This window comes from Balaenoptera borealis (genome assembly GCF_965194805.1).
Source record: "Balaenoptera borealis genome assembly, chromosome: 2".
In the NCBI taxonomy this organism is placed as follows: domain Eukaryota; kingdom Metazoa; phylum Chordata; class Mammalia; order Artiodactyla; family Balaenopteridae; genus Balaenoptera; species Balaenoptera borealis.
In genome coordinates this window covers 30,699,927-30,724,402 of record NC_138867.1, presented here as the reverse complement: position 1 = coordinate 30,724,402, position 24,476 = coordinate 30,699,927, and the positions used below count along the sequence as shown (strand labels likewise).

Genomic DNA, 24,476 nt, shown 5'->3' with positions numbered 1-24,476 from the left:
CAAACACACGCTGCACTTTCCCACCTCCATGCGTCTGCCAGGCCTTGTTCTTCATCAGAAATGCCCACCCCTTCTTCTGCCTACCCAACCCTACTCATTTTTAAAGGGCTTTCTTGAATGGCACCTCTTCCTGAATCTATCACTTACTACCTTCAGTCAGAAATGATTTCACCCAGCGCCCCCAAAGCCCTGTATTTAAACCAGTCACATGGCCTTCTGGTGCCTTCTATCGTAGTTGTCCGTGGGTAGCCCACCTTCCACATGAGGTTGTAAGTTCTCCGAAGGCAACGACTGTGCCTTCTGTCCCTTATAGTTCCCAGAGCCCTCGTTAAAGAATTTCACATATACAAGTGTCTCATTAAATACTTACTGGAAGACCATTTATCGAGAGAAATCAGCCTTCTGGCTTGACGCCCTTCCCCCAGTGCTGGAAAAGGCTCCCAGGGAAATGAGGCAGGCAGGTCTGCTGGCCATAAAGCATGCACATGTGCAGCGAGGCGTGAGCACACACAGACGCATACGTCCCGCCTACACAGGAGCCTGGCTCATAAATTCTGTCCATTTTACAGCAGTTGCAGGATTAATGACAACAAAACTAAGTGGAATTCAGCAAGCACTTCATCCCTCTTGAAGGTCTGCGATTTTTCAAAGCTTTCGTTGTTTTATTTGAAGGAGCACAGACTTCAAAAAAAGTTAAAGTGAAGAAACTGGGTAAGGACTATACCTGAAATAAGAGACCCTAGGCTATTCTCAAGGTACGGTCATAATCAAAACCTATTCTAAAAAAACTCTAGGCTAGGCCTCAGAAAGTCTGGGTTCAAGACTGAGTGCTGTTATATTATGTGGGCACTTCAGCTAATCAGGAAGTTGTTTTTCCCATCTAGAAAAAACAAACACACAAAAAGACCTTCCTTTACAGGAAAATTTTTTCCCCTCCAACCTACTACTCAAATGTGGTTCTCCATTCATGTGGCAAGAAGAACTGTGAATTAGGGAAAAGAGGGTGGTGTTCCCACCATCTTTTGTAATATAACCTGTTTACTTGTCTTGAGTTAGTTTGGAATGTAACTGGAAAAGCAAAACTCAAAGTCTACTGTGACTATTCATAGAAAGGGTTGATTTCAGAAGATGAAGGTCAACCTCCTTCCACAGACCTACCATAGTAATCTCTCTAAAGAAAGGGAGGCCGTGTCTGACAGACAAACATCCCTCTCAAACGCTTCTGGTGCTTTCCTCTCAGGTTCAAGCTGCCATCACCTCAAGTCAGAATTTCAAAAATAGTTACCTAAGTTGTCTCCCTGAATCTGGGCTCTCCCAGGGCCCAAGGAGTATACTTGTTGGTGCCAAACCAAGTGTCAATGACTTGCCAACTGACAAATCCATGGGTCTGTCTTCAGCCTTCACCTCATTTGACCTCCCTCTGCCATCTGACCCTGCTGAAACCACACTGCACTTCTTTTTGAAACCCCTTCTCCGCCCTTGGCTTCCATGACTCGGCCCCTCCTGATCCTATCTCCTTGCTGGCTCCGCTTCCGCTACCCAATCCTAACGCTCTTGTCATCCAGGCTTCTGTCCTCTGCTTTCCTTCCCTCGTTATTACCTTTACCTCTGCGATCCCTGTCACACTGCCCGCCTCATCCATGGACGTCCCCTCCTCTTGACAAGGTGTGAGCTGGGGACAGGATGGACCCTCCCCTGGGCATCCCCACCCCGACTGTGGTTCTGTGTGGGCTCAGTGTGGCCAGCCCCCCCAGACCCAGCCGGGGAAATCGAGTACCTCTCAGTGTCAGGTAGCCATAAGCCAGGGTGGCCAAAGCCTGTGCACATTTCCAGGGTTCTTCCCCAAAAATAATCCGAGAGGGCTTCCCTGGTGGCGCAGTGGTTGAGAATCTGCCTGCCGATGCAGGGGACACGGGTTCGAGCCCTGGTCTGGGAAGATCCCACATGCCGCAGAGCAACTAGGCCCGTGAGCCACAACTACTGAGCCCGCGCGTCTGAAGCCTGTGCTCCGCAACAAGAGAGGCCGCGATAGTGAGAGGCCCGTGCACCGCGATGAAGAGTGGCCCCCGCTTGCCACAACTAGAGAAAGCCCTCGCACAGAAACGAAGACCCAACACAGCCATAAATAAATAAATAAATAAATAAATAAATAAATAAATAAATAAATAAATAAACTCCAATCTCTAAAAAAAAAAAATAATTCGAGAAAGGATGACACAGCGAATCATCTCCTTATTTGCTTGGGTATTCTGCAGAGAGCAAACAAGTCATTACACTTTTTGGAAAGGAGGAAAATCTCTAGCCTGTATCTTATCACTGGATTGCAGGACTGCATCCACTGTCATCTTTTTCTCTCCTCCCCCCTTCCCATCCCACAGCCAATCCATCAAGTCCTCTTGGCTCCACCCTATTCCTAAGTCCTAAAGCTAAGCACTTCTCATTTCTGCCATGTGTACCTCGTCCAAGCCACCCTCATCTTTGACCTGGGTGACCACAGCCCCTCCTAATTGCCTCCACTCTTGCCCCCCATAGTCTGTCTACTTTCTACATCATAGCCAGAGTGACTTCTCTTAACCTCTTTTTGTGAAAAACTTTAACAGCATACAAAAACAGCATGGAGAATGAGTCAGCTTCATCACTCCCAGGCAATCTGGTTTCATATCTATGCTCCTCATGCATCCACCCTCTCCCTCTATGATTTTGAAGCAAATCAAGGATATTAAATCATTTCATATTTCATAAGTATCTCCAAAAGATACAGACTTAGAAATATAACCACAAAATCATTATCTCACCAAAATATTAATGATTCCTTACTATCAAATACCTAGTCTCATAAACCTAATAATTACCTCATAAATCTAATATTTCTTATACAGTTTAATTGTCCATACACTGAGATCAGTCTCCTGAGTCTCTTTTCATCCATGGGTTCCACCTCCATTTCTAATTCTTTTCATTGCAAATTATTTATTGAAGAAACTGAGTTATTTGGTTTATAATGTTTCCCAAAAATGGAAATTTGGTTGAATCTTTATGGTGTCACTCAACATGTCCTTCCAGTCTCCATTCTGCCTTTATAATGGTGGTTGATTTAGAAGTTTGGTTAACTTTAGCTTTTTTTTTTTAAGCAAAACTACTTCATATGTTCTACCATCAGAAGACACCTAACCTTGGGTTGTCTCTTTCTGATAAAAGCACAACTACATGAATTAATCTATAAAAGATTATAAAACACTGATATCCTAATTCTATCATTCCCTCTTCATATGTTAGGTGGAATACCTTTATAAAAAGAAATCTCCTCTCATCTCCTTCTTAGTTACCCAATAGTACAGTTCATATCAGAAGGACAGGATACATGATTTAATCATTCTATTTATCAGCTTTCCAAATAGAGTTCATTCACTAGCATCCTCCAATGGTGACCAAATAGCTAGTTATTTATCATTCTTCTTCTTATTATTATTATTAATAAACATATCTGGATTTTTAAACAAATCTGATGTTCCTGAACACAGCAAACTAATTTCTAACTTGGGGCTTGTACACCTGTTGTTCCCCCAGCTTGGGACACTCTCACACATCGTTACCCTCTTGTGTCATTTTCATTGTGTTCACCTCAGAGAGGCCTTCCTTGGCCACCTTATCTAAAACAGACTCTCACCCCATCACTTACTATCCCATTACCTATTTGATTTTTTTCTTCATGGCATTTACCTCTCTCTGATATTGCAGTAACTATTATTTTGCTTGTCTATGATCTGTCTCCCCAAATAGAAAATAAGTTCCTCAAGAACAGTTTATTCCTGGGGCTTCCCTGGTAGCGCAGTGGTTAAGAATCTGACCGCCAATGCAGGGCACACGGGTTCGAGCCCTGGTCCGGGAAGATCCCACATGCCGCGGAGCAACTAAGCCCATGAGCCACAGCTACTGAGCCTGCGCTCTAGAGCCTGCGTGCCACAACTACTGAAGCCCACGTGCCACAACTACTGAAGCCCACGTGCCTAGAGCCTGTGCTCCACAACAAGAGAAGCCACCGCAATGAGAAGCCTGTGCACCGCAACAAAGAGTAGCCTCCGCTCTCCACAGCAATGAAGACCCAACACAGCCAAAAATAAATAGATAAATATAATAAATTTAATAAATAAATAAAAGAACAGTTTATTTCTCATGTTCACTGCTGTATGCTCCATGCAGAGAGGAGGCGCTCATTCAGTATTTGCTGAATAAATCATCTCTCTATTGGCAAAGATGAGGATGAGGCGGGGAGACAGCCCCTGGCTCTGTAGAACTGATAGGCAGAGCTCTCTAAGAAATCAGAGAATTGCACCTTCAGGTCACAGATGTCAGTCACTTTACAAACACAGTCGTCAACTGGCTTCACTAATTGACAAAGTCAGGCATTTATTTCCTGGTGAGGCGAAAATGGCACTTCAAGGACTCACAAGCCTGGAGTTTCAACCCTCGTTCTAATGTTTACTGATTGTGATGTCTGGGGCAAGATCACCCTGAGTCCCAGCTTCCTTTTCTATTTGGAAATCTATACCATCTACCTCATGGAGTTACTGTAGGGAAAGTGAGTCAACATCAAAGTGATCCAAATCTGTTACGTGTTATCTGAATGTACCCATTTACAGAGAAACACACAGACAGAGTGGTCCAAGGACTGCTCCCTTCTGATCCCCGTGACTCCCGTCCCCCCACCCCATCTCCTTCCTAACCTGATGCTTCACCCCTCCCAGCTCAAACACACAGACGCAAACAGTGTTAGAGGGGCATTTCCCCTCGTGTCTTAAAAACATCCATGCAGTCAGAATTTTGGAGAGTTCTGCACGGGCTGACCGCACAGTAAATACTAAGTTCTATTCTGAGGGAGAAGCATAACATCGTGAAAAATCACTGGAATGAGAGTCCAAAGCCTTGAGTTCTGTCCTGGCTCTGGACATTCTGTATTCATTCATCCCCACACTTCCTGCCCTGGGGAAACTGAGACAACCAGTATGGGCTCTAGAGGTCAATCCAGGGCTGTTGCTCCTGCCACCAATCTCCCTGTCCTTCAGGGCTGTGAGCATGGAGCTGGGCTAGATATAACTCCTAAATCTAAATCTTTGTCATTATCCAAACTGGTCAAGGAGCTGTCTTTTTTTTTTTTTTTTTTTAAATATTTATTTATTTGGTTGTGCTGGGTCTTAGTTGCAGCAGGCGGGCTCCTTAGTTGTGGCTTCTGAACTCTTAGTTGTGGTATGCATGTGGGATCTAGTTCCCAGACCAGGGATCAAACCCGGACCCCCTGCATTGGGAGCACAGAGTCTTAACCACTGCGCCACCAGGGAAGTCCCGAGGAGCTGTCAAGTCTTAAAAGCCCACACTTGCATTCCATGGCAGTTGGTACTTGTCTTTCCAGAAGTGATCATTCTAGCCTGGGTTCATGAAATACTATTGGATCCAGGTCAGGATGATGATGGTCCTTTGCAAGTTTCTGGGTAATTTACAGAGGTAAATTACCCTTTATATTATAAATACTTTATATTATAACTTTATATTATAAATACATCCATCTAGGGAAGTATGAGCTTCTATCATCTCCCTCTGAAGTGCCTCTCAGCCTTTCCTGAGCCATCTGCAGAGTTTTTTTTTCACACATGTACTTTAAGATCATTTTTTCCTTTAGCCAGGAATGGCCAGGAAGTCAGTAAGTCAGCACATGAACTCCTTTGTTGATAAACAATGCTCTGGGAGCAGGCCGGTGCCTGTGTGTTAATCGTGAGGGTCCCTGACATGCTTTCTCGGGTTCCTGCATTTTGAACACTCTTGCTAAACGCTTGCTCTGAGGTCCTAGTTCCCAAGTCCTTGCTTTGCTCTTGAAAATGGATACCTACACTGTCTGACCCCTGCTGCTACCGCCCACTTCCGGTCCTTTGGTTTGCTTATGATTCCACTGTAACCACAGGCATCTTACCGTATCCTTGCCAGGCCTGAGCCTAGACTCTGCCAGGTTACCCTTGTTCTCAGCCTCCTGCCTCACTATCCTGGCCTTCTTCTTACCCAAAAGATATTATTCTGAAACCTTTCAGGAGAAATCAAAAGATGATTTTTTAATTAACGTAATCAAACAGCAACAGGAAGAACCAAACATTAACTTTTAGTTTAAAGCCAGGAGCACAAACACTCCAAGGAGGCAGGCACGGTGACCCACGTGTGGAGCCCGAAGGCGGCTGGCTACCAACTACGCTCTGCTTTGTTTTCTTCCACTGATAAAGAAATACAACACCTTCCTCTACTTCCATCTGCAATTAAGGAAGAACTTCTCTAGTCATGGACGTATTTTTAAATGGAAAACCCAGTGAGTTTTTTGTTTTATTATCATTTTTCCCTTAATCAGCTGAGCTACTTGCTTCTGGGATTGGGCCAGTTTCTCTTTGGGAAGAGACACACGGTCTATGGGGTTTGTGGGCAAACCAGGTTATGTGGACAGGAGAGCAACATTCCTTCAGGCCCAAGCCCAGGCCCCAGCAGGACTGCCTTCTGCCCACAAACAGAAGTGTGCTTTCAGAAGACATGCAAACTCAACGGAAACGCCAGGGAAGGCTGGCGCGGCCCTGGGATCAGGAGACAGGTGCTAAACTTGCTTGTTCTCTGCCTAGTGAATTCCGTACTCCTCCTCCAACTCGAATGTCACCTCTGCTGGAGGTCTAGCACTAGCGTAGCAGTAGAAACACCCTCTACAGGGCTTGCAAAAGTCTTCTCCAACTTCTACTATAGTGCAAATCACGCAATAGTCTCATTTTCAAAATGTTTTTGTTTCTGAGTCTTCTTTGCTTCCTAGCCAGTAAACTCCACCATGGCTGGGGCTGAGTCTCATTTGTTTCTAAGAAACCCTGATACCTGGCTCACAGTAAAAACAAATAATGGCTGGTTAAATAATAAACAAATGAATGGAAAAAGAAAGTGTAAGGTCTTTAGGATACCTGAAAAAGACTGAAGGTGAAAGAAATCTGTGACAAGAGATCATAACTCAAGAAAACTCACAGAAAGAAAGCGTAGTCCCTCAATAGAAGGCTTTGCGTAGGCTGCATATTTCACCCACCTGAAGCAGAAGTTCAATCTACTGGGGTCACCAAAGAGATTACTAATTTTGGATATTAAAAATTATAAGCCCCAGGGGCTTCCCTGGTGGCGCAGTGGTTAAGAAGCCGCCTGCCAATGCAGGGGACACAGGTTCGAGCCCTGGTCCAGGAAGATCCCACATGCAGCAGAGCAACTAAGCCCGTGTGCCACAACTACTGAGCCTGCACTCTAGAGCCCACGAGCCACAATTACTGAGCCCGCGTGCCACAATTACTGAAGCCCATGCGCCTAGAGCCCGTGCTCCACAACAAGAGAAGCCACTGCAACGAGAAGCCGGCGCACCGCAACGAAAAGTAGCCCCTGCTCGCCGCAACTAGAGAAAGCCCGTGCGCTGCAACGAAGACCCAATGCAGCCAAAAATAAATAAATAAGCAAACAAATAAATAACTTTAAATAAATAATTTTTTTAAAAAAATTATAAGCCCTAAATATTTAAATTTCAGCCTTGAACGAAATTAAGCTGAGACCAAAGGGAGCAAGCTTCAACAGCAGGGCCTCAAAGGAAGTAGAAACATTGAGGTCTTGACAAATGACTTGAGACTGCCAAGCCCTGAACTAGCTTTGAACATTTTGCTATGAAAGGTAAGAAACATGCCTGGAGAATATTGACCAGTTAGATATCTGGAAGGATAGTCAGAATAAAAAAATTAGGCCAGTTAAATGAAAGATCTGCTAGGTTTCTAACTTTTTCTACATGTTGCCATCATAAATGTGAATTCTGATGAGTAAAATTAAATATGAATTATCTGATTATTTCCAAGATACTCTACTATAAACTCTACATTTTTAACTTCAATTTTATATTTGTATAACCCTTAACCTTAAGATATTTTATGAGATGGTATAGAATTGCACTAATACGTTAACTACTAGTCTCATGTGGCTATTAAGCACATGAAATGTGTCTGGTCTGAACTGAGATCTGCTGCAGGTGTAAAACACACACCGAATTTCAAAGACTTAATTGAAGAAAAAATATTTCATGAATTACGTTATGTAATATTTTAGATATATTGAGATAAGTAAATATGGTGTTAAAATTAAATTTACCTGTTTCTTTTTATTTTTTAATATGGCTACTTAAAAATTTAATATTACATTTGTGGCTTACGTTATATTTCTACTTGATAGCATTGGTATAGAGCAATGGTTCTCAACCAAGGGTGATATTGCTCCCAGGGGACATTTGGCAATGTCTGGAGATACCTTGGCTTGTCACAACTGGGACAGTGCTACTGACATCTCGTAGGTAGAGATGAGGGATGCTACAATGCACAGGACAGCCCTCACAACAAAGAATTATCTGATCCAAAATGTCAATAGTGTCGAGCTTGAGAAACCCTGGTATAGAGGAGTGGTTAAAGAATGGACTCTGGAGTCAGACTGCCCAGTTTGAATAGCATTTACTAGCTGTGTGACTTCCAGCAAATTGCCTAACCTCTCTTTAATTCATACTCCTTATCTAAAAAATGGGGTAAGTACAGTACCTCCCTCACAGGGTTTTGGGGGAATTAGTTGCGTTAATATGCATAAGTACTTAGAACAGTGCCCGGCACATAGTATTTGTTCAATATGTATTAGCTGTTATGATGTGAAATTTTTAATTTACTTACTGTCTCTATTTCATGAAACAATTTCAATTTCTCATTAATTTTTCTATATTTAATTCTCCATGACTTTACCAATCTTGCTCTAAGTAACCTATCTTTATAAAAAAAATTGAAATTTCCCTTAAGTTAGGAAAAAACATTTGTTTTCCATCTTGCATAGGTTGCACAAGTACAAATGGACATTAGAGCAGAACCATTATTAGAATACAACACAGAAGCTCAATCTTCTCTACTATATAATATGCATGCAAAGTTCACCAAGGTTTGCCTTAAATGGAGGTCCCAACGTTTCAGGCCACTGAGTGAGTGTGATACTTACAGATGGAAGCAGAAGTCCCAGTCGGTGTCATTGCTGACAGTCGGGATGTGGATGGGGCTGGCTCGCATCTTCTTCCTACCAAGAATCACATGTGAGGTCAGCTTTGAAAGAAAACGCTTATAAGTCCTGTTCTGTTTTCCCTTTGTTGGATGCTATTAGCATTAAAATGAAACTGCCCAAATATATAACCCATCCTAAATCCACAAATAGACTATACACACACACTCATGTATGGAGACCGTGGAAAGCAGAAATTAAAGACATTTGCCAAATTAAATCCCTGAATTAAATTTCCTTCCTCTAATTTTTACTTCACATTACCTCCAAAACCCTAACTTTTTTACCCCTTAAGCCAACACATTAACAGCTACTGAATCAACAAAACTATGATCTCCTACTCAAGTCAGATACTGTTTTTGCAGGTAACCAGCTCTCACTACTAACAGTGTATTTGTTGGTTAATTCTTCTCCGTGTCCCTTGGGCCATCTCACTATTTAATAGGTGATCCTAGTTAAGGAGCTGAAACACATGCGTCTATTTTGGTTGCTGTCATTAGCTGATGGGGGAAATGACTGAAACTCATGGCAAAAAATCTGATTTGTAATTATTTGCTAAATTGAACCCTCATGGCTATCCCTGTCGCTTAAATCAGATCCAACTCGAATGCAGTTATTTATTGAACACTGGTACCCACCAAGTCCTTCCTCATTTCACCCTGCAGAATGTCACTCATTCCCACCTGAGCCCTGAGTAGCTCTCTGACTCAGTCTCCACAACATTCACAATCCAAAGACCAGAAGGGAAGATTCACTAATTTGTCCTTCTCATCTCTACTTTCAAAACCGTGGCCAGGGCGAGGGGTTCTGACGTCTCAACCTCCTAAATTCTGTTCCCGTGCGGTTTCACATGGCCCTGAATTGTAACACCACTATCGCCCCCCCTCTCTCAAGTGCAAATCGCTTCCTTATTTTCTGCAGTTGTCTCGCCTTAACTTTGTAAACCTTAGCACCACATTCCGAGCAACGTCCGAGCTTCCCCTGGCTTCTTTCCTGTGGGCGGTGCCCCGGCCGCAGAGGCTCTAGCGCGAAAAGTGGGCGAGGGCGGCCGAGAGGCAAGCGTGGAGCGGCGCACCTGGCCGAGGGCAGGGGAGCCACGGCCCAGAACTAGGCTTCCCGGCTCCCTCAGCCTGGCAGCTCGGCTTCCGCCGGCGGCTTCAGTGTACTGGCCTTTTCGGACCTCGTTCAAGGCGCCGCTGGATTGCTTTGCGGAAGAAGGACGCTCACCTAGCTTTACCTTTCCCGCCCACCGCACGAATTCTGGCTACTGAGACAATGGGGTTACCATGGGAACTGAACGTTGCGGGCGGCGCCCGCGCCTGTAGCCATGGCGACGAGGGGCACTTCCGGCCCAGCGGAATCCCAGGCCACCCCCGCAAACCGTAGCTGCTACAGCACCCTTGCCTTAACGGTCCCCGCGGGCGAGACTCGGGCGACCTTAGCTTCGTCCCCACACTTTCCCTCTGCTGCGGCTGAACGGTCCACTACTGTTTTTCTTAAAGGGACTTTACCTCTCGGAGATAACGACGCCGGAAGAGGAGGTAAATCCCATCGAAGGATGGGAAGGGGCGTCCGGCTCCACGACCTTACCAATTTAAAGCTGCGACGATGTACCGGGCTGTATTCGGCGACACCCTTCGCCCCCCGGGTGCCCCTCCGCGCGCCCTGCACCCTCACAGTTGCCCAGGTGTTCGGGTCCTCCAGGCCCGCGAGGAAAGGCTCAGATAGAACTATTGACGGTGCTGGCACCGTCTGTGTTGCCTCTCCCGGTAAGATTAGAGCTATGCATGAGTAAGGGAGCGGAGTGCAGGAGGTGAGTAGCTTAAGATATGGACCACTAGTTCTGCTAATGATTAGCAGTTCAGAGAATATTTTCGAGGGTAGAGGGCACATTTGGCAAACACCACATAGCCCTAAGTTATGCACCATGTATCCTTATCCTACCCATCTTCAGTGGCCTGAAATACCCACAGTGGTACCAGTAACTCAGATCTGACGGGTACAGGGGCAATTGTGGTTAGAAACCAAATGAACATCACTGGCTCAAGCAGCCTCGGGTTTCAGGGTGTTGTCATGAACCCCACAATGAATTAGGGGCTGCTGACAAGTCAAGTTGGAACTGGTATGTCCCTCTCCTTTTCAAACAAGAGCAGGCTCAGTAGAAAGAAAAGGAAAATATTTACCAAGAACTTGACAGGTGGTGTTTACATTCAGTGTTTGTTCTTTCCAGTTCTGAGGCTGAAGTTTAATTGCCGTTGATCCAAGACTGCCAAGACAGCCTTTCTGAAGTTAGGTTGGAGGAGCTATTTAAGTGAGTTTGCTTTAATATCTCTTAACTAAAACCTGGATGGCCTATTAAAGTTGAAATCTGTACCCTGAGCCAGGAGCTCAAGCTCTTGAGCCAAAATTTTAGAAAGACCCCCACCCCTTTTATTCTCTGTTTTCTAAAAGAACCCTCAGCAGGAAAGGATGATGAGGGCATTGAGCTGGGCTTCAGGGCGTCAGGGTTCTGCTTGGACTGTGTGCCTTGGGGCAAGTCACAGCCTAGGGGACTGAATTTTCTTGCCAGTACATTGAGAGTATTTGTACCACTTGCTTTCTAAAACCCCTTCCAGTTCCAGGATTCTGTGAGGATAAACCACAGATTTTTATGATTCTGTGAACATAATATTGAATGTTGAATATGAATATTTAACATGTATGGGGATAAAAGGGCAGAACTGGTTTCCTGTTCTCTAACACTTATTTCCCTTATCCTTGTTACAAGTTGGTCTTCAATGAAATGGAAAGCTTTAATGTTCTGTCATTCTAGGAAATGGCTATGAAGTTGTTTCTAAATGTATTAAATATACCTTCTCTTTCCTGAACACTTGCTCTGCTGATCTTTGTGAGGGGGACGTGTGGTACCAGAACAGTCACTGAGTTCCCATTCCTAAAGCCAGCACTCTGGCTCCGCCTCCATTTAATTAGCTCATCTGTAAAATTAGAAATCAAATGAAAAGAACTTTAAAGACTTTTAGAGTTCTAAACCTCTGTGACACTTTTTCTTTCCTTACATCTTAACCCTGGCTGCAAATGTAAAGTTAGTTATAGAGTTGCAGGGGGGGAAATGTCACATCCTGGGACCTGCAGGTGTCCTTAGGACCGATCGCCAAGGGAGGGTTCTTGGCTTCATGCAGGAAAGAATTCAAGAGTAAGCCAGAGTAAAGGGAGAGCAATGGGTATTTATTTAGAGAGATACACATTCAATAGGCAGAATGCAGACTGCTTCAGAAAGTGAGAGTAGCCCCCGGGCATGGGGTCATCCTGGAAAGTGAGAGTGGTTCTGAGGCCTGGGGTCCTAGGTTTTTATGGATTAAGTAATTTCATAGGCTCATGAGTGGGAGGAATATTCTCGCTATTTTGGGGTAGGGTGGGGATTTCCCAGGAATTGGATCACTGCCCACTATTTGGCCTTTTATGGTCTACCTCGGAACTGTCATGGCATAACGGAGAGTGATTTTTAGAATTACAATGAAGGTACAATGAGCTAAAGGTCAAAGACTGGACTGTTCTCAAAGCCACCTTGGTTTCAGCTGGTTCCAGCCAGTCTTTATCACATCCCAACAGCTGCCCCCTTTCTTCATTATCTAGCATTTGTATCCTGCTCCTTTCCCTCCTGTCTCAGTGGTAAGTGTGCTTTAGTTCTGTTCACTAACTCTGGAATGGAATGCTAGTAATCTGGGGATAGTGCTTTTACAGCGGGTTCACGTACGCTCCTTTGATCCTGATTACCGTAAGCTTTGCTATTGCAGAAATCACACAGAGGAATCATGTGTATAGGGTACTTCTAGACTCTTCCAACCCCCAGTCAAATGTGATTAGCTCCAAATGATTCCAAACGCAAGGACTGTGAAAAACCTAAGAACAAGGAAATCCAAATAAACTTTCTCTTGGACTGTGTGATTTCTTTTTTTTTTTTTTTTTTGGCTACGTTGGGTCTTCGTTGCTGCGCGCAGGCTTTCTCTAGTTGTGGTGAGCAAGGGCTACTCTTCCTTGCGGTGCGTGGACTTCTCATTGCAGTGGCTTCTCTTGTTGCGGAGCACGGGCTGTAGGCGTGCAGGCTCAGTAGTTGTGGCACACGGGCTTAGTTGCTCTGCGGCATGTGGGATCTTCCCGGACCAGGGCTTGAACCCGTGTCCCCTGCGTTGGCAGGTGGATTCTTAACCACTGCACCACCAGGGAAGTCCCTGGACTGTGTAATTTCTTAAAACACATTTTCCAGCCTCTCAAGGCAGGGTTAGATACCTTCTTTCTGAGCTCCCACGGTATCCCATCCACAGTCTCATAGTGACACTCACAAGTCTATTGGCACTCCATTTACTTTTGAATTTTTCCATGCATCTGTCCATCCATCCAAGGAAAAATACCTATTGAATACCTGCTATGTGCCCGACACTGTTCTTTCTAAGCATTAGAGAAAGCAACAGCGAACAAAGCGACAGATTTCGCTCTCCTAGAGCTTCTATTCTACCAGGGCTGCTAGTAAACAATATGACATCTCTGCAAGTTAGAAAAAGGCAGGTGGCTTAGGGAATAGGCAGCAACTTTGTGTGAATTAGGAAAAAGCCTCTTCCTCCAGCCAGTCTCAGGCCCCTGCTAAGGGGTCCAGCTTTGGGAAAGGGATGAACCACCTGACATGGAAGTAACAAATTATACGGAGAAAAATAAAGTCAGGCAAGGGATCTAGAAAGTGATGTGGATGTGGGGAGGGGTATACTGGCTTATACAGTGTAGTTACAAAGGGCTTCTCTGACAAGGTGGCATTGAGCAGAGACCACAAGGGAATAAGGGAGCAAATGACACAAATGTCGAGAAGAGCATTGTAAGATGTTAATAGCAAGTGCAAAAGCCCTGAGGCAGGAGCAAATTTAATGGGTTCAAGAACAGAAAAAGTTTCAATTAAGAATGAAAAGAAAAAGAAAAATGAAAAGAGAGACAGGAGAGTGGGTCAGCAGAAGAGGAGGTCATGCAGGGCCTTATGGGCAATCCATCCATCTACATCTCCACCTACCCACCCACCCAGTGAATACTGAATATCTGCTAGGTGACAGGCCCTGTTTGACCAGATGTGGGGTTCTTGTGAGCAGGAGCTTTATATCCACCACTGAGCCTTTAGCGTTCAGCACAGTGCCTGGCTTATTACTAGTGTTCAATAACACTTAATAAACTGAGTAATCTTCAGGAACTCTCCATTAGTAGAGATTCTGGCCTCTCTGTGTATATTGGTTTCCTATTGCTGCTGTAACAAGTCATCACAAACTTAGCAGCTTAAAACAACAAGAATTTATTATCTCCTCGTTCTGGAGGTCAGAAGTCTGCAACGACCATCACTGGCCTAGAGATCAGGTATCAGCAAGACCGGTTCTTTCTAGAGGCTCTCGGGGAGAATTGTTTTCTTGCCTTTTCCAGCTTCTAGAAACCACCTGCCTTCCTTGGTTCACGGCTCTTCTTCCATCTTCAGAGCCAGCAGTGTAGCACCTTTAAATCTCTAACTGACTCCTTCTCCTGCTTTAAAAGACCCTTTTGATTACATCAGGCCTTACCAGGGTAACCCAGGGTAATCTCCTTGTTTTAAGGTCAGCTGAATAACAACTTTAATTCTATCGGCGAACTTTATTCTCCTTTTGCCATATAACATAAACTATTTAAATTCCAGGGAATTAGGACACGAGCCTCTTTGGGGGAGTGTTATTCTGCCTACCAGAGTGTTTAACTTGATTTAAATGTATAGGTTTAAAGGATTAATTTACATGTCTGGGTTGCTCAAAACCTGCATATTCATTACAAATGCCTATCTTCAGGAATGGCGTCAGACTGGCTCCTGGGAAATGAGTTCTGATCCATTAAAATATTCTGTCTGAGAAGAACATTTTTGTATGCTTGACATTTTGGGCCAAGTGGTACAAATCCGATTAAATAGTTCATTCTTAAAATGTGATGTATGATGAATGCATGTCTTTGCTCTGGGGGGTCTGGAATCTGAATAGCTGAAATTGTTATGCAGGTACTTCAGCCTTCATGGTAGATCCCCAATAAAGTCCTGGATACCAAGGCTTGGGTGGGCTAATCTGACTGGCCAGACTTCCGAAGTGTTGTCACACATAACTGCTGGGACAATTAGCTATATCCATGTAAACTCCACTGGAAGAGGGTACCTGGAAGTGTGTGCCTTGTTTCTCCTGGATTTTGTCCCATATACCTTCAGGCTTTGCTAATTTTAAGGAAGGAGGGCGACAGGGTGTTCTGGGCTAATGGTAACGTTCTATACCTTGATAGGGTTTGTTGCCCAGACATATTTACTTGTCAAAACATATCAAATGGTACACTTAATATGTATGCATTTCATTGTATGTAAATTTTACCTAGAAATAATTTCAAACAAATACTAAAACCTAGTTGATGATATGCATACTGAAATTTTCAGGGTAGCCTGTGTGGATGTTCTGTACTTATTTTTAAATGTCTCAAAAAGAAACATAGACTAACGGATGGAAATTGGGATAGATAAGTGGGTAGACACACATACAAAGCAAGTCTAGTAAAATGTTAACGCTTCACTCTAGGTGATGACCACATGATGTTCAGTGTAAAATCTTTTCAAATTTTGTTTAAAAATTTTCCTAAAATTTGAAAAATTCAAAACTGAAACAAACTCTCCATTTTTACTGTGATTTTGAAACTGAAGTATTGATCTCAATAACGTTTCCTCAGGAAGGTTTTTTTTGGAAAAAAAAAAAAAGTATAGGTTTAAAAACATCTGAAGGTGACACATAGGTAACTCTTTTGTTAAAAGCTTACATTATTTGGCTGTGTCCTCTCCTCTCTCCCCCCTCCATATCCTCCACTAATCATCTGGTACATCCAGTCGCCGTTCTTGAAATACTGTTTCTTCCCATTTTTAGGGCTTGGTTTATACTGAATGTACAGAAATGTCTCTTTCCTTCTCTTCTACTCACCTCCATCTCTCGGGGATTTACTCCTCAAGGGAGCCCCTTTCCATCTCCTGGAACCCACTTCGATTGCTCCCTCAACCAGCTCCTATGGTCCAATTATGGCGACCGTCATAGTTGAGCTTTTGTCCTTTGTTTCGCTAATATGCCACACACTCCCCGCATGCTGGACAGTTCTCTGCCCTGAACAGGTGAACAGAAAATGCTCCTGTGAATGCCTCCGTCTGTTACTTTCTCCAGCTCACTCTTTGCCTTGCAGTCTGCCTTTTAAACCTTGCATCACCCCCATCTTTGCTGGATGGTGTTTCTACTGCTGTCAGCACCCAGCATTCCACAGTTATGCCACATGGCAAAAGGTTGTGCATCAACATGTTCCGGGAGCATTTTCCCCACATGTCATATCATGTGTTTATCTTAAGATTGGTGGGTTTAATTATTAAAGGCTTTGGAGTCAGTCTGAAAGTTTATGTAAGAAAAACAAGTTGATGACTCTTATGTAACCAATGTGAAGAAAAAGGCCATTCTTGCTCACTCACTGTGATGACCCGTATGCTATTCTACCTTTTTTCCTCTGCATTCCTGTGTCACATGATGGAAGCTAGTGTGAAAATGGGCAATTTGAAAATTATCCAAATGATCCTCACACATGTGCATACATAGTATAGTCATCACATCATTTTTAGGGCTGTAAAATACTGGAAGCAGATTAAATACCCATCAATGAGGAGTTTAAAAAAAAAAAAAAAAAGCACGTACTATGAAACATTATGCAGCAGTTAAAAAGGGTGTGTGTGCTGACAAAGAACAATCTCCAGGATGTTTTAAGTGGAAAATGTATGGTCCAGAAGTTTCTATATTTAAAGGGGAAAATAAAATACATGCCTGCATGTACATATAGACATAGGTCATTCAAGAAACTTAATAGCTGTTGCTTCTGGGGTGGTAAACTAAGAATCAGGAGGAGAGATTTATTTTCAGTTTCTCTCATTTATCCTACAATTATATCCCGTGATATATAACCATTGCTGCAGGATGACAGTTTCTTTTCAGACCCTGCCTTTGGCATATGAGGCAGTTCTTTCCATTTAAGAAGTCTGGTTTGGATTTATCTAGGTTAAGTGCTCATTTGAGTGTCACCAAGAAATCATCTTCTGGGACTTCCCTGGTGGCCCAGTGGTTAAGACTCCACACTTCCACTGCAGGGGGCGCAGGTTCGATCCCTGGTATGGGAATTAAGATCCCGCATGCTGGGAGGCATGGCAAAAAAAAAAAAAAAAAAGAAATCATCTTCTGAGTTGAATGGTTGGCCTCTCTTGAGGTAAGTTCTCCTTTAAGGGTGCACACTCGATAATTTAAAATAGTAATAACCTCAGACACTACTTGCATTATTTTCATTGATATCTTTTGTCCTTTTTCTTCCCAGAGGTGGGGCGTGAGGAAGGGTTCAGTTGAGTGTGTATGGTGTGCCTTGGCAACAGGAGCTGAAAGAGAGGCAGTAGAATCATATTGTTAGCAAGGGAAATGGCCTTAATGAAGGGAGATGGCCTCGTTATGCTGTGTTATGAAGAACCATGTTAGCTACTTAAATAATTGCACCCATTTCATTGTCATCCGGTGTTTTAATTATGCTTTCAACCTGGAAGAATTCACCCTACCAGGAGTTTTTTTCAGGAATGAATTAACCTTGTAATGTGATAGGATAATGTAAGAAAAACCATGTGTATGTATTACTTTTTCAAAAAAGCAAAGAAAAAAAAGAGAAAAAAAAATCTAATGGAAGCTTTTTTTTTTTTTTAATTTTTATTTATTTTTGGCTGTGTTGGGTCTTCGCTTCTGTGCAAGGGCTTTCTCTAGTTGCGGCGAGCGGGGGCCACTCTTCATCGCGGTGCGCAGGCCTCTCACTGTCGCGGCCTCTCTCGTTGCGGAGCACAGGCTCCAGACATGCAGGCTCAGTAGTTGTGGCTCACGGGCCCAGTTGCTCCGAGGCATGTGGGATCCTCCCAGACCAGGGCTCGAACCCGTGTCCCCTGCATCGGCAGGCAGACCCTCAACCACTGTGCCACCAGGGAAGCCCTGGAAGCTTTTAAATAGTTGAAAAAAAAAAAAAAAAAGACTACAGATCAACTGAGACGCAATTTTAAATGAAAGAACTGTGATGCAAGTGCCCAAAAGTGGGTGTTGCTTGGGGTAGAGTTCAAGGTGACCCCAGGAGCTAGGGGACGAAATGATATGACACACTGTGTGAGAGACTGCAGACAACGGCCACCGGTGGAGCACAGCACAGGGTATAAAAACCTTTGCCCCGAAATGCTAGTTAGCTGAACTCCAGAAGCTGTACAGGCATGCTTACGAAGGTGCCCCAAATCAACAACAGACATGCAAAATGAAACAAAAGTTTATTTTCTGCAATACTTTCTGTAAATTACAAAGGCAAAATGCTAAACTACAGCATGTAACTTTTCAATATTTAACCAGAGTACTTGTAATAAATATGCATCCTGAAACAAGATAAAAGGCTACACTTTGTCCGGCGTCCTACAAAATTTCTCAAGTTTTACACTCTGCAGCATTTCTGTGTGGAGGTGGGAGGGGGGTGGTCTTGTGTTTTCTTAAGTGCTGTGACAGAAAGTCCTTTCACATTTTTCTTTGGAGCGTGTTTGAAATTGCCGAACTATAAACAACTTAAGAAAGGTAACACCAGGCTCGAAAGCCGGTGTTGCTTCGCTGTCGTTGGTCCTCATCCAACACAGTGCTACCAAGTGACCTCTGAGCCCAGGCGGCCCTTTCGGAGCTGGCCTATGCTTTCAGTTCTATACTTTAGAGATTTCCGTATTCAGTTTACATCTCTCAATAAGATCAAGGCTGTAAGGGAAGCTGCAAGCAAGTTAACCTGAAAGTAAAGTGAACAGGAATGTTTTCTCCCAAGACCTCAGCTAGGCACCATAATGTTTACCAGAATTTTTTGCTTCAAAGTTGAAAAACTCGTTGGTACTAACAGCCCTTCCAGAGATAATTTACAGGTGCTGGTAGAGTTGGCGCATTCAAAAATATTCAGTGGGTAAAAGAGGATTTACTATATTCAGAGACGTGCTACAGTTCTGAGAACACGATGGCAGGAAGTCTAGGGGTGTTGGTGGCAGCTCATTTTGAGTTTGGAATACAGAACCACCTCCTGCTGTAGCTGAAAACCTGGAGGAAAAAGTTATATACTTTTTAAAGTCTTAAACATGATTACCTAAAAAATATTTTGCTGATATAGTCTAATGTAAATTTCACTTACTTAGGGATTTAGATATGAAAACACCTTAAAGAGCCAATAAAAATATTGTAGAGGAAAAAGAACACTTTTAAAAAATTGAGGTTAGAAACTATGAGGCATTTCTTTTGGCTGTAAACACGCAATTTACTATCCCTTGTTGAACACAAATGTTTGGATTTCCTGAGCTTCGTGCATAACAAACAGCAGGAGGCAAGTTTGCATAGAAAATTTGCAATGTGTCAGCGATCTACTTAAAAAGAACTTTTAAGGACAATTTGCTTTTGTTTTAAAACTTCATATTTAAGTTAACAGTGCTCATCAAACTATAAGATTGATAAGCAGGGCGGTGAGAAATATAAGGCAGATGGGGAAAAAAAGAGATGGAATTAGCGTTTTTAAATCCACAAGATATCACGATAAAGGGTCTAAAGCATGCAGCTCATAACTAGTGCCATACTAATTTGGTTAGAAATTAAGTCATGTTTTGGGGATAGGAAACCAAAGGCAAAAAGAACACTGCTGCGCTGAGCGGCACAGCCTGAGCGTAGGAACGGAAGCACGGCTGCGTGGCGCATCCTTGTGTCACTCAGTGATGAAGTCCCTCAGCTGGGCAGGTGCCAAGGAGGATGCCGGCCACCAGCATAGGGACCTGACTCCTGAGCGTGGACGATCCCGGCTCTGGAATCAGAAGGGATGACAGCATCTTTCACCTCTGCTGCTTTGAAGTTTCTAAGCGGTTCTGAGGAGGACAGTCTTCTCCTGGGACCCATCCTCAGAAAGAAGCCTCTGGAAAGGGAAGAAGCTCTATTACAAGGGTCACAGTGATGCCACGAAAGAGAACAATGGCAGTGGTTGCCAGCAACTCCGGATCTAACATGAGGTGGACAACAAGGGGCCAGTGTCCTGCTTTACTTCTTCTGGGACTGGTTCTTACACATGGTGAGGATTTGCTTCAGTACTTTTTGGACATCTTCATCCATCTGGCCCTAGGAAATTCCGACAAAAGACACTCATTAGAATAACCTACGATATCATGACGTGGACACAAATCATACAGGACCATGGGGGAGCGAGGAAGGAGGTGAATAAAGGGCAGAGGCTGTTGCCCCACAGGAACTTCAAAATGCAGAATACAACAGAGGTAGAGGGGAGGCTGAACACTGAAAAACTAAAACACTTGTTAGAAAAATAACATCAAAAAGGTTTAAAACAAAACAACACTCAGAACCTAAATCTGCCTCACCTGGGGAATGAGATGGCTGGCTGGGATGAGCCCTTGGCTCCCCACTGCCCTCCCGCCCCGACCTTCAAGGAAATGTTAGCCCCACCCATTCCCACATTTCTAGGAGGAACTGAGTCAAAGACACGACCCTGCTCTTTTTCCTCCGGAGAATGAGGAGGCTGGGTCTCCTACCAGAGTCCTCAGCAAAGGGTTTCTGGCATCTCAGTAGCAAACGTGAGCCCAGCCAGCCAAAGCACCAACAGTTACAGTAGTGAGATGGTACGGATAGCTCTGAGAATATCATCAAACCCGGAAAATAACACCTAGACTCCTCCTCCTGATGGGGAGCTGCCCCCACACCCTCCTTCAGCTCTCAACAAAGGAGGCTGCTCCTGGGTAACAGGGCATGGGGCTCCCAACACAAAATCCAAAGCAAAGCAGAAGGTGTTTTAAAAAACTTTCCAATGAAGAGCTGTCTTCTCAAATTCTCATCTGCTCTACTAGTTTCACGATGGGCATTTGGGCGAGACCTGCTGTGGTATCTCTTTAGGATCCCCAGACACCATACCTGCACAGCGTACAGAAGGTGCATTCTGTAAACTGATATCACTTCCTGGTGTTGTTTCTTGCACTCCTAGAAAGAGACAATTTGACATTGTTCAAGAGCTTAGGAGACCTTTAAAAAAAAGCAAAGAAAACTAGGAGAAAGCTGCGGCCAAATGCTACCCTAGTGATTCCTTCCACCAACTAGCATAGAAAGCTTTTAAAATTGCTGTGGACTCAGAGGATTGTGTAGTTTGGAATGCTTGTCAATATTCTTAGGGGAAAAAAACTACCTGTTTCATATCTTGGTATGTCAACCCTAGAAGAAAATTCATGTAAAAAGTAGATAGGATAATCCCAAATTTGTTTAAAAATATATATACATACTCAGGCAAAGAATACAGATATATTCGCACAAAGTAAACAGTGCAAGGAACTATTTACTTTGTCAAATGCAAAAAGTTATTGTCTCTGAGTGGTTGGATTATAGGCAGTTTTAATTTATAGTAGCTTTTCCACAGTTTTCTATATCTTCCAACTTTTCTATCATATACAATGACCAAATATTAATTTAAAAACTTATTCTTTTAAAGAGAGTTATCGATCACCTTCTATATAGCCAGTGGTATATAATCCCTGGGGAATTCAATGATTTAGCTGTCAGCGTACCAAGGAGGTGAACAGGGTGACAGCACCAACCTCAAATGGTCCCTCAGCACAGCTGTTAATGATTTTATTTCTCCTTGTTGAGCTATAATTCCAATTCCTCCTAGAGACTATTTCAAGGATCTCAACTCAGCTCTTAACTCGTCTAAGAAGAGGCCTTTCTGCCTACGTCGTGATGGAAATTGAGACTATCATATATGGATCACTTTAAAAATCTACTAAAGTCTATCAGTAGCCAGTCTCACCTCCTCCCCAACAGTGTCAGATATGAGGCGTCCTTCCTATTCAAGGAAACCCTTTGAAACCTCAGTCTTTGAAGTTCCTGCCAGTAGAAGGTACGCTTGGTAGCTCTCTCTGTGCTGTTTCCTCCCACCTCTTGGTTGCCTCCACTCCATCATTTATAGCTTTGTCTTCTGATCACTGTCTTCCTTTCCGGTCCTGCTTCTGTCATCACTTGGTTGACTTAGGTATCCTCGTGGATGAGCCACCCACCACCCTGGCCTCTCAGTCCCTCGACCTCAGCTTCATGACCTGTCCCTCCTTCCAGCCACCCGCTCTTATGGTCAGAGCCCTGCCTCAGTCATTACCTCTGAGATCTCAGTTGAGAGCATCCCACTCCCTCACCACCATCTCCCATCTTTGCAGCAAACCTGCTTTAGGCTTCCCCTGCCTCCTCCTGTGGCTCTTCAGCCCCGGCCGACGCCCAGCTCCTTAGTCACTTCTCCAGCAGCCAGCCTCGGCCATCCATACTCCACCCCTCCACTGGAACGGTGGTTGCCATGGCTACCACGGGCCATCTAAATGCCACATCCCAGTCCCTGCTGCCTCCTACTCATCTCTTTTGAGATTCAGCACACGCATCGCCTCCTGCAGGAAGCCTTCAGAGACTCACCCAGATTGGGTGAGCACATTGCCTCTCTGTGCCCACAGCACGCTGGGCACCTATCAGTGGACGCTTACTACACTGAGTATATGGTAAGCCATTATATTGAGTATACGTTCCATGAAGGCAGGGACTGTGTCTTATTCATTTTTATATCATCAGCACCTCGTATATTACTGATACATAAAAGCTCATTAAACGCATACTGAATAACTGTAAGAATGACTGTATAAATCATTAGTACTTTATCTACAAGTCTGTGATAATCACTTGATCAGAAAAATGACCTGCAAAACACAGTCGAGAGCAACTTCTCCTTCCCTGACTACTCCTCCACTGCTCGAGTAGAGCTGGCAACACACAAAAAAGCTGGTTTTGTACTTTGTGGCCAGCTGGAGTAAGGACTGTAGAAACCTGAATTCACCAGTATCGAGTCTGTACTGAAGAAATCATAAAATCCAGGTCCTGTTTGTAAATGGAAGCTAGAGACAGTCCAGGATAGACTAACCTTCACGTGCAAAATGTAACATTCCCTCAATGACTAAAACTTTACAGACATTGTGATAGACTGACTAATAGCCCTCGAAAGATGCCCACGTCCTAATCCGTAGAACCTGGGAGTGTGACCTATAAGGCAAAAGGGACTTGGAGATTAAGGATCTTGAGATAGAAAGGAAGATTATCCTGATTATCTGGGTGGATCTAAAATGTAACCACCAGGGTCCTATAAGAGGGAGGCAAGAAGGTCAAAGGTGGAAGGAGGAGATGGGAGGACAGAATCAGAGGCTGGAGTGATATGCTTTGGGGATGGAGAAAGGGACCACGAGCCAAAGAATTCAGGCAAACTCTAGAAGCTGGAAAAGGCAAGGAAATGGATTCTCCCCTAGAGCCTCGAGAAGGAACCAGCCCTGCTGACACCCTGACTTTACTTTTGTGAAACTGGTTTCTTCGGACGTATGGATCTCGAGAACTGTAGTAATAAGTTCGTGTTGTTTTAAACCAAGTTTGTGTTGCTCTATTACAATAGCCATCAGAAACGAATACAGACATGAAAGGGCTTTCCTGGATGAAATCAGGAGAGAGGCCAAGAAGCGGCTTCAGACATGTAGACATACAACTACCAGAGATCCTGGCCCCTAATAAGAAACAGCTCTCGCCGCTGCCAGAGACAGTGACTACCATGGCAGAAGAATGGAGAAAGGGTAAAAAGCGAGTGGAAGAGCGAACAAGAAGCCTCCTCCCACTGTCCTGTGGACTCCTCCCTTCCTTCCCACTGACACATGTTACCCATCGCATTGCAGGCAATGACTGAGAAATCCATCCGCTCCCTCTCTGGCCTTCATCAAAGAAGTCTGCAGTCAGCTGCTCACTGAAGCACAACACGCCTTCAGGCTGGGCATCTGCCCGCTGGCTCCCCGCTCCCCCCGGTGTGCCGTCTGCCTCCCCACACCCGCAGCCAGGCCGCAGAGACACGCCCACTCACAGCCAGCTGCTGCTGCAGCTGCTTGACCTGCTGCTGCAGCGCCTCCAGCTGCTGGCTCTGCCTCTTGGACGAGCTCGTGGAGTAGGAGAGCTGCGAGAGGCTGTTCAGGGCCTCCTTCAACTTGGCGACTTCCTTCGACATCTCGTTTATCTGGCGAGAAAGGAAAGCTCTATCAGTAGGCAAGAACGTGCCGCAGAAGCAAAACTCCACCTATTTCTCAACCTGGAAGATAGCCTCTCCTGGCCTCTGGGACTGCAGCAATCCCTTTTTTATTTTAAAAAGAAAAGCCATAAAATGAAACATAAAATCAG

At 44.2% G+C, this 24,476-nt stretch overlaps 2 protein-coding genes and 1 long non-coding RNA gene across 7 annotated transcripts in view; 1 reads left to right on the top strand and 2 right to left on the bottom strand.

Annotated features, from left to right (window-relative positions):
- Positions 1–10,802, bottom strand: part of TTC23L (tetratricopeptide repeat domain 23 like) — a 56,578-nt gene extending 45,776 nt beyond the window's left edge. Inside the window, exons 1-6 of the mRNA XM_082379621.1 lie at positions 10,629–10,802; positions 9,061–9,135; positions 8,338–8,396; positions 6,368–6,441; positions 2,219–2,249; positions 1,778–1,867 (exon numbers count right to left, since the gene is read on the bottom strand). Coding sequence (XP_082235747.1) covers positions 1,778–1,867; positions 2,219–2,249; positions 6,368–6,441; positions 8,338–8,396; positions 9,061–9,135; positions 10,629–10,669 — 370 coding nt within the window. The 5' untranslated portion in view covers positions 10,670–10,802. The remainder of the gene's footprint in view (positions 1–1,777; positions 1,868–2,218; positions 2,250–6,367; positions 6,442–8,337; positions 8,397–9,060; positions 9,136–10,628) is intronic.
- Positions 10,803–10,870: 68 nt separating this feature from the next.
- Positions 10,871–11,984, top strand: LOC309624472. The gene is made up of 2 exons (XR_014241955.1): positions 10,871–10,930; positions 11,348–11,984. It is a non-coding gene; the product is annotated as an uncharacterized lncRNA (long non-coding RNA).
- Positions 11,985–18,488: 6,504 nt separating this feature from the next.
- Positions 18,489–24,476, bottom strand: part of RAI14 (retinoic acid induced 14) — a 149,987-nt gene continuing 143,999 nt past the window's right edge. For all 5 annotated transcript variants that reach the window (XM_082382221.1, XM_082382223.1, XM_082382224.1 and 2 more), the window contains 3 exons: positions 24,166–24,315; positions 21,159–21,224; positions 18,489–20,354 (listed from right to left, as the gene is read on the bottom strand). In XM_082382221.1, the coding sequence (XP_082238347.1) occupies positions 20,277–20,354; positions 21,159–21,224; positions 24,166–24,315 (294 nt within the window). In that variant the 3' untranslated portion in view covers positions 18,489–20,276. The remainder of the gene's footprint in view (positions 20,355–21,158; positions 21,225–24,165; positions 24,316–24,476) is intronic.